Raw genomic sequence first — 16,933 nt, 5'->3', positions numbered from 1 at the left:
GTAAAGAGTGACACCTGGTAAGAGTGATAAATGGATAGGTAACTTTGAATTTGCAAAATATTACTAGACGAAAAAGGAAACATTTTCTGACAAACATGACTTACGTCGTTCATAATATCGGCTGCATTTTTAGCACGAACAAAGTCCACTCTCTCAATAGGAATTGTGTACTTCTGTTCATCCAGTTTGACACGATAGCCTCTCTGCATAATAGTGGCAGACATACGGACATTACTTGCAGAAAATCCTATTCAAATCCAACTGTTAACCAGCATAACAACAATATTATATTTACACACATTTTTGGACGACCCGTTAAAAAGTGAGTAAAATAATTGCATTGCAAAAATGAAAGAAAAAATACTCACATCAGCCAGAACCTTCTGGGCATTTTTTACTTTAATGACCTCAACAGATTCATGTGGTATCCAACCGGTGCCTTTTAGCCATGTCAAGTCAGATTTATAAATAGCCTATGGATATAAAAAAATATACTATTTTTATTACCAATAATTCCAATCAAAAAACTGCAGTGGGCATCGTCTTTCTGAAGTAAGAAAGACGATTGCCGGGCAGGATTTTCAGTGCATGTTTTAATCTAAGTGAGTAAAACTTTGGACTGGTCACAATGAAAACGTTCTATTTTGCTTACATCGCTCTGAAGGTCGTAGACTTTGCGAGCTTGGACGACATCGTTGGAATCTGGTAAGCAGGTCCAGTTGTGAAGGTAAGTTCTATAGTTTGCATCATTGACTTGCGTCTGGCATTTCTTGGCCATCTCAATCATTAGCATATCCGCTGGAAGGTTAAATTTGGTCTTGGACTCATTGAAGTGTTTCTTGTACAGCGCATCGCTGGCGATCTTGGCTGAATTCAGAGCCAGCATGATCAAGGGGTCGTCGTGAATGCTGCGGGCTCCGATGTGGTGGCCAACTTGCTTGCGGTACCCTTCATGGTACTTGTACTGAAAAATATTAGTCAGAAGTATTGAGTTAAATATTCTAAGCATCCAGTCATTCTGATATCCTTTTACTGATCACTGGATATAGGAACTGTAAACATTGCATGTACTTGAATGTATTTTAGAAATGAACAAGACAGGAAGTGTGAATGGTTATTTCAGCTAGTTCATTATGGATTTTACTTAGTGTCATTATGGAGAGAGGGTCACTTACATCACTTGCGATATCTCTTGAAGCTTTGGCTTTCAAAACAGAGACAGCATCTTCTTTAATGAGAAAGCTCTTGGCCTTTGCATCATCCCAAGCCTTTGTGTATAATTTCTGTTAAAATATGGATTAGATCACGACACAGGTCTCTGGAATGATTATAACTGTGATTTACAAATGCAGAGCAACAACTGTAGGAAATACATACGTTGCTGATATTAATAGCATTAGCTTTGGATAGTTCAACTGCAGGTGTGTCTGGCATCATATGTATAGACCTTTTATCTTTTTCCCATGCTGCCTTGTATTTCCACTTGGGGGGGGAAAGAAAACAAAACACATTCAGTAACCAAAAACACAAGGAGACTAAAGGCTACTTCATCTACTAATCATGGGAACGAGGATGAGAAAAGAGTTGAAGTTCTCACGTCGCTAATTGTGTCGGCATTCTGTTTAGCCAGGACAATGGCAGGCAGGTCGACAGCACTGGTGAACTTCACGGTGCTGGGGTGTTGGCGGTACAGTCGATCATTAAGAATGTTCTGTGCATTCTTGACTTTGTTGACTTCCACGGAACCTTGAGGGATCCACCCGCATCCTCGAAGCCACTCTAAGTCTGATTTGTACACCGCCTGAAAGACATCATGACAGCTAAGACTTGCTTCAGTCCCTTATGGCTAAAGCGTGTGATCTTAGAAGGTACTTACATCACTTCGTAGGTCGTACACTTTCTTGGCTTGGACGACATCATTGGAGTCTGGTAAGCAGGTCCAGTTGTGAAGATATGTTCTATAGTTGGCATCATTGACTTGGATCTGGCATTTCTTGGCCAGTTCAATGGCTAACATATCCGCAGGGAGATTGAATTTGGTCTTTGTTTTTTCAAAGTCCTTTTTATACACAAGATCACTGGAGATCTTAGCTGCATTCAGAGCTAACATGATCAGTGGGTCATCACGGATACTGAGAGCTCCAATGTGGTGACCAACTTGCTTTCGGTAGCCAGTCTTGTATTTATACTGGAAAAGGAGAACAGAGAGTTTTCACCCGCGGTTTTTGTTAATGACAGACATATTCTCTAACTTCGGCACTGATGTACTTACATCACTGACGATGTCCCTGGAAGTTTTGGCTGCGAGCACAGAAACTGCATCCTTGGGCAGATAATACCCTTTCATAAGAGCATCTTGAAATTCTTGTTTATAATGTTTCTGAAAAGGGGATTAAAATATATACGTAAAAGATCAACATAATAATACAAACTAAACATATGTCAGATCTAATAGATATCGTTTTCAGATAATTATGTGACTGCTAAAATGCATATGTACATTATTATGGAAAACTTTTGTTGCCAGAGCAGTACAGTTACCAAAAACGCATTTTCCACCATGTTTCCGTTTTTGCTTATCATTGCTTTTCAGTAAATTTGCTTTTCAGCAAAACTTACGGGTAGGCAACACATTACAACGATACCTGTGCACTGTGTAATAGTACAACAGCAATTTTAAAGGAAAATTGTTGTGGGTGTCACTGAAGCAGTCACCTTACCATGCTGGTGTTCAGTTTATTTTGCTGAGCGAGGATGATTTCTGGCGTGTCGGGCATTATGTGAACTTTGACCTTATCCTTGTTCCATGCCTCGGTGTATGCTCTCTGCAACAGGAAATACATAACAGATTGAGAAACAGGATTTTATATGACATGAATTAGAAGCCAGTTAAAAAGCTTACAGTATATTACAATAACACATTTTTAGAATATACAGCAGTCCACCTATATCTGTGGATGATACATTAATAAGTCTACCACAGATAGCCGAAAACACGGATAATCACGAACCATCCGCCGACCCCATATATAACGTGACTTTTGTGTATTTACCTATGGTAACTGATAAATTGCGCACAGTAAAACATTACCGCCATTAAATGCAGTAATAATAAAGTACATTATTACACAGTACTGTGTTTTCTCCCTTGGATGAAAGGGATTTCTAACGTTTTAGCCGAATTCTCAAGAGAAGATAGAGCAATGAAAAAAATATATCAAGGGAGGAATGAAAATCATGCTTTTTATACCCCTCAAAGGACGAGAAAACAATGAAAAAACATACTAATGGATGCTATGCCCTTTTCAGCATAGACTCAATGTCCATAATCCCTCTACATTGCTCTGTCTCATATTTGCATATTTGGATGTTAGGGTATATATTTTTCTTTTCTTGTTGGTTGTCTCCCTTGTTTTTCGTGAAATAAAAATAAATAAACCACGTAAAAAAATAAAACATACCGTTACATATTTTGCATATTTTTTTCCAGATAGCTGAAACTGCAGATACTGAAACCATACATACAGGGAGACTGCTGTAGCCCTAACCCTCATCTGCTTTTCTAACCAGTAACTCTTTACTCTATCAAATAAGCCCATGCAAAGAGCACTTATGTGGAATTAGTTAATCTACGAATGGCAGCAATTAAAACAGATACAACAAAATATTTTTGAAGGCAGAAGAGAAAACTAATCATAGAATCATAGATTCTGGTCTGTTTATTTTATCACATTATTACATGGACAGTTAATAGACTTGATTGGCTACGCTTAATGATAGTCTGTTCGTTGGCTTCAGTCATGAATGTGATTATTAAAGGTTTGAATTTGAGGCATGTATAGTAAAACATCCACCGGGCTGACGTTCATGTCACATCCTCTATGTTTTTCGTTGATGTAGAATATTCACCTGGTCCATTGTCCTTGCATTAGCCTGAGCAAGTGCTATAGGCATGGAGTCCGTTTTGCTTGTGAACTTGAATTTGCTTGGGTGCTGCCGATACTTCCAGTCACTCAGGATCTCAGCGGCCTTTTTGGCCTTCACCACATCCAGTGAGCCAATGGGAACCCATCCCATGCCACGGATCCATTCCATATCAGCCTTGTATACAGCCTGTTTCCATAGCCATGACAATATTTGTTAGGCAATTCATAATAAGGACATATGTACGTTTTCAAGGTTTTCTCAGTTTTTTTTCTTAAAAATGTTCATGGTTGACTGAGAATTCAACCCAGGTCCACTACCAGTCCAAAGTCTTTGCACACACTGAGATTTTCTACATTTGCATGTTACTCGCTTAATATTCACTACAAATACTCTCAATATTCTTTGCTAACAAACAAATTTACAGTAGGTTCACCGTTTCAGTACCTTTATTAGCAAGAAAATGTAATATCTTTGATTCATCGAGGTAACCTCCTATAGCAGTTATAACAGCAGAGACAATTTGAGGCATTCTTTCTACAAAGGGCATTAAATACTGTTCTGTTTCATGGGATGACACAGTTAACTAGAGAATTCAAAGTTAAAGAACAGCCTAGAATTTGACTATGCTTTCATCACGAAACCAGTTAATTGGATGTCAGACATGCACTGTTACATAATCTTTCCATGTTATGAAGGAAACCTGTTTATTTAACTTACTTTTTAATTTGTAGTGCTTATCAAGAATCAAAAATCAGCAGTTTATGAAATAAATGGGTAAGTGGTAAAACCCTGTTCTGTGCAAAATCTTTTGACTGGTAATGTCTATATCCAACCATGAAGTCAAAACATAAATAAATAAATGTTCTTATGTTCCACATAAACATAAAATGTTTCACATCCAAACTTACGTCACTTCGTAGGTCATACACTTTCTTGGCTTGAACGACATCATTGGAATCTGGTAAGCAGGTCCAGTTGTGTAGGTATGTCCTGTAATTGGCATCATTGACTTGCATCTGGCATTTCTTGGCCATCTCAATGATCAGCATATCCGCTGGAAGGTTGAATTTGGTCTTGGACTCATTGAAGTGTTTCTTGTACAGCGCATCGCTGGCGATCTTGGCTGAATTCAGAGCCAACATGATCAAGGGGTCGTCGTGAATGCTGCGGGCTCCGATGTGGTGGCCAACTTGCTTGCGATAGCTGGTTTTGTATTTATACTGTAACATACGCATTTAATTGTTAGTAACTTGCAAAACATTTGTAATGCTCATTAACAGTCTTCATTCCATTTACCTTTTTGAAATGAATATATCAGTTACATTTTAGCAACCTTCACAACAACTTCTATCACGTCTACCTTATACACTGTTGAAAAAGGAAACTCATACTCACATCACTAGCAATGTCTCTCGAAGCTTTGGCAGCCCTGATGAATACAGCATCTGGTTTAATATCATGACCCTTTCTGATAGCCGCTTCAAACCCTTGTTTGTAGAGTTTCTGGAAAGCGGAAATACTATTTTAAACCTTTTCAATATGGTTTTAACCTGGACCTTTTAGTTGACACGTTAAAATTAAATGACTAAAAACAGCAATTTGGCAGTTTTTAAACAAACTGTTTACTTAAAAAGTGCATAAAAGACGTGTACAAAAAAAGCATGTATGTCCAATGTAATGATTGATAATGACGTGTAATGTAAATGAAATACAGTAACAGGACGGTTATCAGTGATTAGCAAGTGCATCTGAAGTGAGAGTGTCATTAGCATGTAATCGCAAAAAAATATTGCGCTGGGCATTGAAAAATAAATACAAAGAGCTACCTTGCTAATGTTTGCCGCATTGGCCCTTGAGAGGACAATCTCAGGTGTATCTGGGGGCACGTGGACTTTCAACTTGTCTTTCTCCCAGGCGTCATTGTACAGGCGCTGTGCCAATTAGAAGTAAACATGTCCATTAATATCTTAGGTAAATTCCAAATGCATTGACTGTAGCTCTCCTTATTCCAGCAAACATACACGTACATTAAAGATCATTAATCACTTTCATAAAATGTACTTAAATTGAGTCATTCAAAAAAACATTATTCAAACAAGTGATATATACAGTACATGCCAACGAAGCATTCAAAGATAAAACATGAAAGATATGCATTCATTGCATTTACCTTTAGTGCCTTTATATCAGTGTTTCTCAACCCAATCCTTGGGCACCCCCAGATATTTTCACTCCACCCCAGTTCCCTGTCAGACGGTTTACATTTTTGCTCCCTCCCAGCTCCCAAGGGGGATCAAAAATGTGGACTGCTTGCGGGTCCCCGAGGACCGGTTTGAGAAACACTGTATCAGATATATTGCACACTGACCTTGTTAATTGTCTGAGCATTTGTCTTGGCCAGAACCAAAGGCATGGACTGCATATCCTGAGTGAATTTAAACTGTGCTGGTTTTTGCCGGTATTTATGGTCACTCAGAATTTCTGCAGCCTTTTTGGCCTTTACCACATCCAGAGAGCCGATGGGGACCCACCCAACGCCTTTCATAAACTCCATGTCAGCTTTATACACAGCCTAGAAAAAAAATAAAATAAAAAAAATGAGAAAACATAATCATCAGACAGCTAGATCCTTGACTTTTTTAGAGTCCATCTGATGATGAATTTACTTACGTCACTCTGTAGGTCATAGACTTTGCGAGCTTGGACGACATCATTGGAGTCTGGTAAGCAGGTCCAGTTGTGAAGGTAAGTTCTATAGTTTGCATCATTGACTTGGATCTGGCATTTCTTGGCCAACTCAATGATCAGCATATCCGCTGGAAGGTTAAATTTGGTCTTGGACTCATTGAAGTGTTTCTTGTACAGCGCATCGCTGGCGATCTTGGCTGAATTTAAAGCCAGCATGAGCAAGGGGTCATCCTGAACGCTGCGGGCTCCTATGTGGTGGCCAACTTGCTTGCGGTATCCTTCATGGTACTTGTACTGCAGAGAAAGCAAAATATAATGTCTAGGTGACAACATCACAAGTATATTTATATATACATGCTTGTCGTAAAGAAAATACAATAAAAACAAACTGACAAATGTAATGACAATAGCTGTCTCAGCATACTCACATCACTGGCTATGTCCCTGGAGACTCTGGCCGCCTTGACAGAAACAGCATCCTTGGGAAGGTGGTAGCCTTTCCTGATACTCTCCTCGTAGCCTTGCTTATAGTATTTCTGTAATGTGGAAAAAAAAATCAAGGCACTGTAGCAATTGTTAAAAGGTTGCTACTTCAGATAAGTACACAAAAACAGAACTTTGACACTATTAGGGCACACTGACTGTTAGAGATACTCTATCATACAGAAGTTACACGATAATAAGAAAGAATCCAATTGCGGATACAATAAAAAACACCGAAAACACAGACAATATGCCGCAAAGCACATAAGTGCAGCGTTAATTAATCAAATCCAATTATTAATCCCAAAATCTTCAATCAAAACACAGGAAACACATTTTAGGTCCAAATTTTTCACAATTTCGTTAGAATTTATTTCACGCAGTTAATCTTACATAGCTGTTGTTGAGTTTGTTCTGTTTAGCCAGCACAATCTCAGGCGTATCAGGCATAATGTGAATGTTGGTCTTATCCTTTTCCCAGGCTTGGGTGTACAGGCGCTGAAATTTCAAAGAAAAATGTTATTTTTCAATAAAGAAATGTTCATGTATAAACCACAAGAAAGTAACAAGCACGAAAAATGTCATTCACAAAAACAAAACAGATTTTCCTCTTGAATGTTTTATAGATATTTCATACTATTCATTTCGTATTAAAAAACAAAATAACAGAAAGAAAAAATGTTCACGTGTACTAATAAGACAAACCACGAAAAATGCTACTTCAGAATAATGCAAAAACATCACATTCTTAGGAATTGTAACACTACAAAGTATATAATTGTAAATGATCACATGGGGGGTGGGAGGCGGGGGGGGGGGGGGGGGCACAAGACAAGAAGGCTGATACCTGGTTGATGGTCGCTGCATTGGTCTTTGCCAGAACTATTTCCATGGAATCAGTAGGGATTTTGAATGGTACGGTACTGGGATGCTGACGGTATTTCCGCTCACTTAGAGCTGCAGCTGCATTCTTAGCTTTTTCCACATCAAGAGAGCCAAAAGGAATCCATCCCATACCCTGAAGCCATTTTAAGTCAGCCTTGTACACAGCCTAGGTAAAACACACCCAGGAGAGCACTGTTTGATTGTTCGGCACGTGTGAGAGAGTCATAAACCATCCACTTATTCATCTTATATATATACTGCTCATTCATAATGGGGTCACAGGACATGCACACTATGAAAATCTATAGGCTACGTTACAGATGCCAATCGAGAAAAGCTCCAGAGAACACCTGACCAAAACAGGGGGGAAGTGACACAGAGTGAGCGGCAAAATTCGATTTCCCAACCCTGGAATGGTGAAGCCACAGAGCAAACCCTTAAGCCAGGCCTGGGCAATCATTATCTACTGAGGGTCAAATCCAAGATTCTCCAAGTCAGCAGGGGGCATTTTTTTTAATGGCTATTTTCATGTCCCATGAAAACTACAATAATACAGTTGTTGGATTCTACTCCTCCATTTTTCAATAGACCTGTTTCACATCAACAACATCAATGGAATCAAAAAATGCATGTCTGAGATTACAGGGCAAGCTTGTCCATGTTTTAATATAAGTGAGTAAAACTTTGGATTGGTCACAATGAAAACGTTCTATTTTGCTTACATCGCTTTGTAGATCGTAGACTTTGCGAGCTTGGACGACATCGTTGGAATCTGGTAAGCAGGTCCAGTTGTGAAGGTAAGTTCTATAGTGTGCATCATTGACTTGGGTCTGGCATTTCTTGGCCATCTCAATGATCAGCATATCCGCTGGAAGGTGGAATTTGGTCTTGGACTCATTGAAGTGTTTCTTGTACAGCGCATCGCTGGCGATCTTGGCTGAATTCAGAGCCAGCATGATCAAGGGGTCGTCCTGAATGCTGCGGGCTCCGATGTGGTGGCCAACTTGCTTCCGATATCCAGCCTTATACTTATACTGTAAGGGATAAGAAAATAATAAGGCAATAAGACAATTATAGACACTTAAGATAAGGCCTTGCTATTCATCTTGATTACTTAAGTAATATCAATAGTAAATGAAATTGTTATAGTAGAAAAAATCAGAACTCACATCGCTTGCAATGTCCCTGGAGGCCTTCGCTGCTTTGATAGGAATGGCGTCATGTCGCATGTCATAACCCTTCTTCTTGGCCTCTTCATTGGCCAGTTTGTATTGTTTCTGTAAATATTAGCAAAACAATAATAATCATTACGTATATCAACAAATTCAGAATTTGTTCTGCAAAAAATAACCATAAAACTAACCCCAGTGATCCATCCATCCATCCATCTATCCATCCATCCATCCATCCATCCATCCATCCATCTTCCTACCACTTATGTTGGATAACTAAATCTAAAGTTGTTGGATTGAGCACTGAAAGAAAACACTCAATGCCACAAAATGCTAGAATATCGCTGTATGAATTATATACTTACCACACTGTAATTCACTTTGTTCTGTCGTCCCAGAGTCACCTCCAAGGTGTCTGGCATCATGTGAACTTTTGTCTTGTCTTTATCCCACGCTTCAGTGTACTTTTTCTGTGAAAACAATAGATATTTACAGACATTAATGAGTGCTAAATCAAAGCCAATTAATTTCACAGCAAAAAATTACAAAATTATACTGCAAATACTGATATATTTCTTCCCATATTACATGAGTGCACAACTTAGGACGTAAAATACCTGGTTTCCAATGTCTGCATTGGCTTTAGCCAGAACCATTGGCATATCCTGGGTTGTGCTTTTGAATTTGAATTTGCTTGGATGTTGGCGATACGATTTTTCACTCAGGGCTGCAGCAGCATTCTTTGCCTTCAGGACGTCAAGTGAACCAATGGGAACCCATCCCAGACCCTTAAGCCATCCCAGGTCAGACTTGTACACAGCCTGTCAAAAAAACAAAAGAACTGAAATGTGCTCAATCAAATCACAGTAAGAAAAGCAATATGTCTAAGTGAAATGGCTATCAAAATCAATACAAATTAATATATTTCAATTGCATTACAAAATCTTGCAAACGTTTTATGAAACAATGATTCATTTAAACATATATATGCTAAATTTTAATATTTGCATATTCCAAGAAGTACTTATTAAATCTTACATCACTATATGAAACAAAATGTACATATATTTTCTAAAATGAGCTAATTTAACATAGATTATTTTTAGATAAGATGAAATTATACTTGCTAAATCTTGTAGTATATATTTACAATTTTAAAACCATAAATCCTTGTACATTAATACATCAACCTGTTTATGACCAATATTGGAATGATATTTTTTTAAACAAGACCAGTACTTACATCGCTCAGTAGGTCATACACTTTCTTGGCTTGAACAACATCATTGGAATCTGGTAAGCAGGTCCAGTTGTGAAGGTATGTCCTGTAATTGGCATCATTGACTTGAATCTGGTTCTTCTTTGCCAACTCAATGATCAGCATATCAGCAGGAAGGTGGAATTTGGTCTTGGACTCATTGAAGTGTTTCTTGTACAGCGCATCGCTGGCGATCTTGGCTGAATTCAGAGCCAACATGAGCAAGGGGTCATCCTGAACGCTGCGGGCTCCGATATGGTGGCCAACTTGCTTCCGATATCCAGCCTTATACTTATACTGTAAGAGATAAGACAATAATAAGACAATAAGACAATAATAGGCACTTAAGATAAGCTCTTGCTATTCATCTTGATTACTTTAGTAATATCAATAGTAAATGAAATTGTTATTGTAGAAAAAATAAGAACTCACATCACTGGCAATGTCCCTGGAGGCCTTCGCTGCTTTGATAGGAATGGCGTCATGTCGCATGTCATAACCCTTCTTCTTGGCCTCTTCATTGGCCAGTTTGTATTGTTTCTGTAAATATTAGCAAAACAATAATAATCATTATGTACATCAACAAACTCAGAATTTGTTCTGAGAAAAATAATCCTGAGCTTAGCTTCAATATCGAGCACCTAAATCTGCAGTTATTGTATCAAGCACTGAAAGAAAATACTTGATGCCACAAAATCCTGCAATATCGCTGTATGAATTATATACTTACCACACTGTAGTTCACTTTGTTCTGTCGTGCCAGAGTCACCTCCAAGGTGTCTGGCATCATGTGAACTTTTGTCTTGTCTTTATCCCACGCTTCAGTGTACTTTTTCTGAGAAAATAGCAGATATTTACAGACATTAATGAGTGCTAAATCAAAGCCAATTAATTTCACAGCAAAAAATTACAAAATTATACTGCAATTACTGATGTATTTCTTCCCTTATTACATGAGTGCACAGCTTAAGACGTAAAATACCTGGTTCCCAATGTCTGCATTGGCTTTAGCCAAAACCATTGGCATATCCTGGGTTGTGCTTGTGAATTTGAATTTGCTTGGATGTTGGCGATATGATTTTTCACTCAGGGCTGCAGCAGCATTCTTTGCCTTCAGGACGTCAAGTGAACCAATGGGAACCCATCCCATACCCTTAAGCCATCCCAGGTCAGACTTGTACACAGCCTGAGCAAAATAAAATAAAATAACAGAAAAATATTACAAAAAAACTTACAAATAGGAATTATTACATTACTAGATAATTTCTAGGACAACAATAACATTTTGGTAAATATTATAGTTATGATCATAAATGACAAATAGCACATCAGTTAATTCTGAATTTAGGAAGCATTCTTTACCTTAACCACTAGTTGGCTAATTGTTCAAACATGAAGTGTTAAATATTTACAATTTAAAAATCATCAATACTTACATATTCTTCGTGAACCGGTTCATGACCGATACCGGAATGAGTTTTACTAAAAGCAGATTATTACTTACATCACTCCGTAGGTCATAGACGTGCCTTGCATGTACAACGTCATTCTGGTCGGGTAAACAGGTCCAGTTGTGAAGGTATGTCCTATAATTGGCATCATTGACTTGAATCTGGTTCTTCTTGGCCAACTCAATGATCAGCATATCAGCAGGAAGGTGGAATTTGGTCTTGGACTCATTGAAGTGTTTCTTGTACAGCGCATCGCTGGCGATCTTGGCTGAATTCAGAGCCAGCATGAGCAAGGGGTCGTCCTGAACGCTGCGGGCTCCGATGTGGTGACCAACTTGCTTCCGGTATCCAGCCTTATACTTATACTGTAAGGGAACAGTTCAAAGCATTGAGATGAATCCTTGCTAATCATACATGCACAATTACCTTAATCACAATATTAATAGCAAACAAAACTGTAATAGTAGAAAAACTGCCAAGCTTACATCACTGGCAATGTCCCTGGAGGCCTTCGCTGCTTTGATAGGAATGGCGTCATGTCGCATGTCATAACCCTTCTTCTTGGCCTCTTCATTGGCCAGTTTGTATTGTTTCTGTATGGATTAAAAACAAACATAAAATCGAAAAATTAGAATCCTTTAAGACCAAGAATAAAATAACAGCTGATTCTTCATTTATTTAAACATCCATCCATTGATCTTCCAACCATCTACACGATAGAACAATGTTTTTCAACTTTACCCTCGTGTACCCCCAGACAGTCCACATTTCTGCTCTCTCCCAGCTCCCTGCCAGACAGTGAACATTTTTGCTCCCTCCGGGAGCTGGGAGAGAGCCAAAAACTGGACTGTCTGCGGGTCGCCGAGGTCTGCGATGAGAAACGCTGCATTAAATGGTCGCAATAGCCTTGTGCCTATCCCAGGAAGCACCAGGAAAGGGCATGAAGTAGTGCACAATCTAGATGTGATATCTGGCCATCACAGGGTGCATCCTAGCATACAGAAGGAAAGACTATAATTATGGGACACAAATTCACCTAAATCATGCTTTGGGACTGTGTGAGAAAACCTGAGCACCCAAAGGAAAGGCAGAGAAATGCAGCGAGAACATTCAACCTTCATACACATAGAGCTCGATCCGGAATCAGAGCCAACATAGAGGAATGAAATCACAATGCTAGCCACTTAGTCCCTGTGCTGCCTCTATTTCTAAATATAAGACAATTTGAATGAATGATTTTACAAATATTATATAAATTAATAAAAGAACAAGACATATTAAATGCAGGCCCCATCAGCTTCACAATATGTATGACTTACCACACTGTAGTTCACTTTGTTCTGTCGTCCCAGAGTCACCTCCAAGGTGTCTGGCATCATGTGAACTTTGGTCTTGTCTTTATCCCACACTTCAGTGTACTTTTTCTGAGAAAACAATAGATATTTACAGACCTTAATGAGTGCTAAACCAAAGCCATCTCATTTTACAGCAAAAAATAGAACATCAATACCCTACAATTACTGATATTTTACTTCCCATATTACGAGTGCACAACACAGAAAGATTTTCACATGCTATAGTGTACATCTTTTGCAACTCAAGACAGCTACATAACACAATATAGCATCAATAAACTGAAATGTTTCAAAGACATGACTAAACATCAAATGTATGGATTTACAATGCACCAACTAAATTTCTTTTGGTATACATTACATAAAAAACATAAAGAACCACGGTAAGACAGGTAATACCTTGTTCGCAATGTCTGCATTGGCTTTAGCCAGAACCATTGGCATATCCTGGGTTGTGCTTGTGAATTTGAATTTGCTTGGATGTTGGCGATATGATTTTTCACTCAGGGCTGCAGCAGCATTCTTTGCCTTCAGGACGTCAAGTGAACCAATGGGAACCCATCCCATACCCTTAAGCCATCCCAGATCAGACTTGTACACAGCCTGGGATAAAAACAATTTGGCAAAATTTGTCAGATATTGCTATAACGTTAAATAATTTATATTAAAATAGTTCAGGCAATATAAAATACGGAAATCAACAAAAAACATGGACAGCAAAATTAGCATTTGATGTTTTCCAAAATAATTTAATGTTGTTTTCCTGTACACTGTAATTCAAAATAAAAGCATACTTATTAAATCTTACATCGCTCCGCAGGTCATAGACGTGCCTTGCATGTACAACATCACTCTGGTCGGGTAAACAGGTCCAGTTGTGAAGGTATGTCCTATAATTGGCATCATTGACTTGAATCTGGTTCTTCTTTGCCAACTCAATGATCAGCATATCAGCAGGAAGGTGGAATTTGGTCTTGGACTCATTGAAGTGTTTCTTGTACAGCGCATCGCTGGCGATCTTGGCTGAATTCAGAGCCAACATGAGCAAGGGGTCGTCCTGAATGCTGCGGGCTCCGATATGGTGGCCAACTTGCTTCCGGTAACCAGCCTTATATTTATACTGTAAGGACATCAGGATAAAATCTTGAATTCATCCTTGTATCTGAAAATGTTTTTTGCAGTGAATAGTCAAGACCAAAAAAACAAATTAAAAGTGAACCAAAACTCACATCACTGGCAATGTCCCTGGAGGCCTTCGCTGCTTTGATAGGAATGGCGTCATGTCGCATGTCATAACCCTTCTTCTTGGCCTCTTCATTGGCCAGTTTGTATTGTTTCTGTAAATATTAGCAAAACAATAATAATCATTATGTACATCAATAAACTCAGAATTTGTTCTAAGAAAAATAATCCTGAGATTATCTCCAATGTCGAGCACCTAAATCTGCAGTTATTGTATCAAGCACTAAAAGAAAAAACTCAATGCCACAAAATTCTGCAATATCACTGTATGAATTCTATACTTACCACACTGTAGTTCACTTTGTTCTGTCGTGCCAGAGTCACCTCCAAGGTGTCTGGCATCATGTGAACTTTTGTCTTGTCTTTATCCCACGCTTCAGTGTACTTTTTCTGAGAAAACAATAGATATTTACAGACCTTAATGAGTGCTAAGTCAAAGCCAATTAATTTCACTGCAAAAAATTACAAAATTATACTGCAATTACTGATGTATTTCTTCCCTTATTACACGAGTGCACAACTTAAGACGTAAAATACCTGGTTCCCAATGTCTGCATTGGCTTTAGCCAAAACCATTGCCATATTCTGGGTTGTGCTTGTGAATTTGAATTTGCTTGGATGTTGGCGATATGATTTTTCACTCAGGGCTGCAGCAGCATTCTTTGCCTTCAGGACGTCAAGTGAACCAATGGGAACCCATCCCATACCCTTAAGCCATCCCAGGTCAGACTTGTACACAGCCTGGGATAAAAACAATTTGGCAAAATTTATCAGATATTGCTATAACGTTAAATAATTCCAAATGTTAACAGTTACAGTACTGGATAATTCACCACCATATGACAACATTTAACTTAAAAAAGACACATGGCTTGTCAATTGATTCAAAAATGAGTTATGTAGCATTTTTTGAATTAATTGTCAATTATGCAGTACTGGTTATCTACTAAAAGTGGACTAGTATTTTGGTTTTAATCAAACTTACATCACTTTGTATGTCATAGACGTGCCTTGCATGTACAACATCACTCTGGTCGGGTAAACAGGTCCAGTTGTGAAGGTATGTCCTGTAATTGGCATCATTGACTTGAATCTGGTTCTTCTTTGCCAACTCAATGATCAGCATATCAGCAGGAAGGTGGAATTTGGTCTTGGACTCATTGAAGTGTTTCTTGTACAGCGCATCGCTGGCGATCTTGGCTGAATTCAGAGCCAACATGAGCAAGGGGTCGTCCTGAATGCTGCGGGCTCCGATATGGTGGCCAACTTGCTTCCGGTATCCAGCCTTATACTTATACTATAAGAACATCAAGACAAAATGTTGAATTTGTCCTTGTATCTGAAACCGTTTTTGTAGTGAATAGTCAAGACCAAAAAAAAACAAATAAAAAATGAACCAAAACTCACATCACTGGCAATGTCCCTGGAGGCCTTCGCTGCTTTGATAGGAATGGCGTCATGTCGCATGTCATAACCCTTCTTCTTGGCCTCTTCATTGGCAAGTGAATACTGTTTCTATAAATGAAAGTAGTATCAAATTGCCAAATTATTATAGTACGTTATGTGATACATCTTTTATACCGTAACCAGGATCGTCTAGAATTAGGAACTAACTAGATTAGTTTCAGTAATAACTAAACACTACAAGATATTCATCACTGCGTATGATCAATTACTAGATTTGATATCTGTTTTATTAACAATGGACGCTTAAAGATCCAATGGCACTTGATAGAGAATGATGCCTACCTTGCTGTAAGTAACTTTATTCTGTCGTGCCAGTGTTATCTCCATGGTGTCTGGCATCATGTGGATCTTAGTTTTCTCTTTTTCCCAAGCATCAATGTAAGCTCTCTGTAAAAAAAAAAAAAAAACGTTATTCGGTATTCAAATAGTTTACAAATCATGGAAATTGCAAACAAGCTTCAATCAGAAAAACATGCTGTTAGTACCCACGTAACAAACGATTTTCATACTGAGCATATATTTATGTCGTTGCTGATTTACCAGCAGTAATGCTATGTTTTTATTTAATTTATATGATTTTATAAAATTTAATAACTCACATGCCTTTAAATCATGATACAAGTGTCAGTCAAGTCAGTACATCTAACTGTAAATGTATAGATCAAGCAGTGGGCTAACTTGTGTCGCCAAGTTTGTTCAGCTATCTGGCATGAGATTTTCAATTCGAGGCAAGTCTGTACACTCATTTACATGTATTTAACAGTTTTATTACTTTGTAAATAGTCTGTAGGGATTGCATACAACCCCAGCGTTTTTGGTGTAGCAAATATTAGGTTTATAACAGAATAGTATAGATTTGCCGTAAGATTTCATGCGTGAACGTGCGACTCAGGAAACATGAGTGTCACCCAGATGCGTGAGAGCTGGCAACCCTGTTATGGCCAGAGGTGAAGGAGGTGTCTCACAATGAGGGGGTGGTCCCCATTGGTAAAATTAGTCAAACTG

At 38.4% G+C, this 16,933-nt stretch overlaps 1 protein-coding gene across 46 annotated transcripts in view; it reads right to left on the bottom strand.

The window, feature by feature from the left end:
* LOC125731624 (nebulin-like) overlaps window positions 1-16,933 on the bottom strand; it is a 69,619-nt gene that overhangs the window by 30,950 nt on the left and 21,736 nt on the right. For 16 of the 46 annotated variants that reach the window (XM_049005905.1, XM_049005954.1, XM_049005930.1 and 13 more), the window contains 37 exons: window positions 16,211-16,315; window positions 15,869-15,976; window positions 15,447-15,758; window positions 14,999-15,202; window positions 14,747-14,851; window positions 14,449-14,556; window positions 14,028-14,339; window positions 13,619-13,822; window positions 13,184-13,288; window positions 12,350-12,457; window positions 11,918-12,229; window positions 11,396-11,599; window positions 11,144-11,248; window positions 10,846-10,953; window positions 10,399-10,710; window positions 9,773-9,976; window positions 9,521-9,625; window positions 9,153-9,260; window positions 8,706-9,017; window positions 7,946-8,149; window positions 7,492-7,596; window positions 7,044-7,151; window positions 6,598-6,909; window positions 6,296-6,499; window positions 5,754-5,858; window positions 5,323-5,430; window positions 4,836-5,147; window positions 3,910-4,113; window positions 2,721-2,825; window positions 2,273-2,380; window positions 1,877-2,188; window positions 1,598-1,801; window positions 1,378-1,482; window positions 1,176-1,283; window positions 653-964; window positions 369-473; window positions 105-203 (listed from right to left, as the gene is read on the bottom strand). In XM_049005905.1, the coding sequence (XP_048861862.1) occupies window positions 105-203; window positions 369-473; window positions 653-964; window positions 1,176-1,283; window positions 1,378-1,482; window positions 1,598-1,801; window positions 1,877-2,188; window positions 2,273-2,380; window positions 2,721-2,825; window positions 3,910-4,113; window positions 4,836-5,147; window positions 5,323-5,430; window positions 5,754-5,858; window positions 6,296-6,499; window positions 6,598-6,909; window positions 7,044-7,151; window positions 7,492-7,596; window positions 7,946-8,149; window positions 8,706-9,017; window positions 9,153-9,260; window positions 9,521-9,625; window positions 9,773-9,976; window positions 10,399-10,710; window positions 10,846-10,953; window positions 11,144-11,248; window positions 11,396-11,599; window positions 11,918-12,229; window positions 12,350-12,457; window positions 13,184-13,288; window positions 13,619-13,822; window positions 14,028-14,339; window positions 14,449-14,556; window positions 14,747-14,851; window positions 14,999-15,202; window positions 15,447-15,758; window positions 15,869-15,976; window positions 16,211-16,315 (6,561 nt within the window). The remainder of the gene's footprint in view (window positions 1-104; window positions 204-368; window positions 474-652; window positions 965-1,175; window positions 1,284-1,377; window positions 1,483-1,597; window positions 1,802-1,876; window positions 2,189-2,272; window positions 2,381-2,720; window positions 2,826-3,909; window positions 4,114-4,835; window positions 5,148-5,322; window positions 5,431-5,753; window positions 5,859-6,295; window positions 6,500-6,597; window positions 6,910-7,043; window positions 7,152-7,491; window positions 7,597-7,945; window positions 8,150-8,705; window positions 9,018-9,152; window positions 9,261-9,520; window positions 9,626-9,772; window positions 9,977-10,398; window positions 10,711-10,845; window positions 10,954-11,143; window positions 11,249-11,395; window positions 11,600-11,917; window positions 12,230-12,349; window positions 12,458-13,183; window positions 13,289-13,618; window positions 13,823-14,027; window positions 14,340-14,448; window positions 14,557-14,746; window positions 14,852-14,998; window positions 15,203-15,446; window positions 15,759-15,868; window positions 15,977-16,210; window positions 16,316-16,933) is intronic. The other 30 variants (XM_049006042.1, XM_049006035.1, XM_049006077.1 and 27 more) reach the window with 30 other exon arrangements.

The sequence above is a fragment of the Brienomyrus brachyistius genome, chromosome 1, assembly GCF_023856365.1.
Source record: "Brienomyrus brachyistius isolate T26 chromosome 1, BBRACH_0.4, whole genome shotgun sequence".
NCBI classification, from domain to species: domain Eukaryota; kingdom Metazoa; phylum Chordata; class Actinopteri; order Osteoglossiformes; family Mormyridae; genus Brienomyrus; species Brienomyrus brachyistius.
The sequence above is the reverse complement of the archived record's forward strand: the minus strand, read 5'-3'. Positions and strand labels throughout refer to the sequence as shown.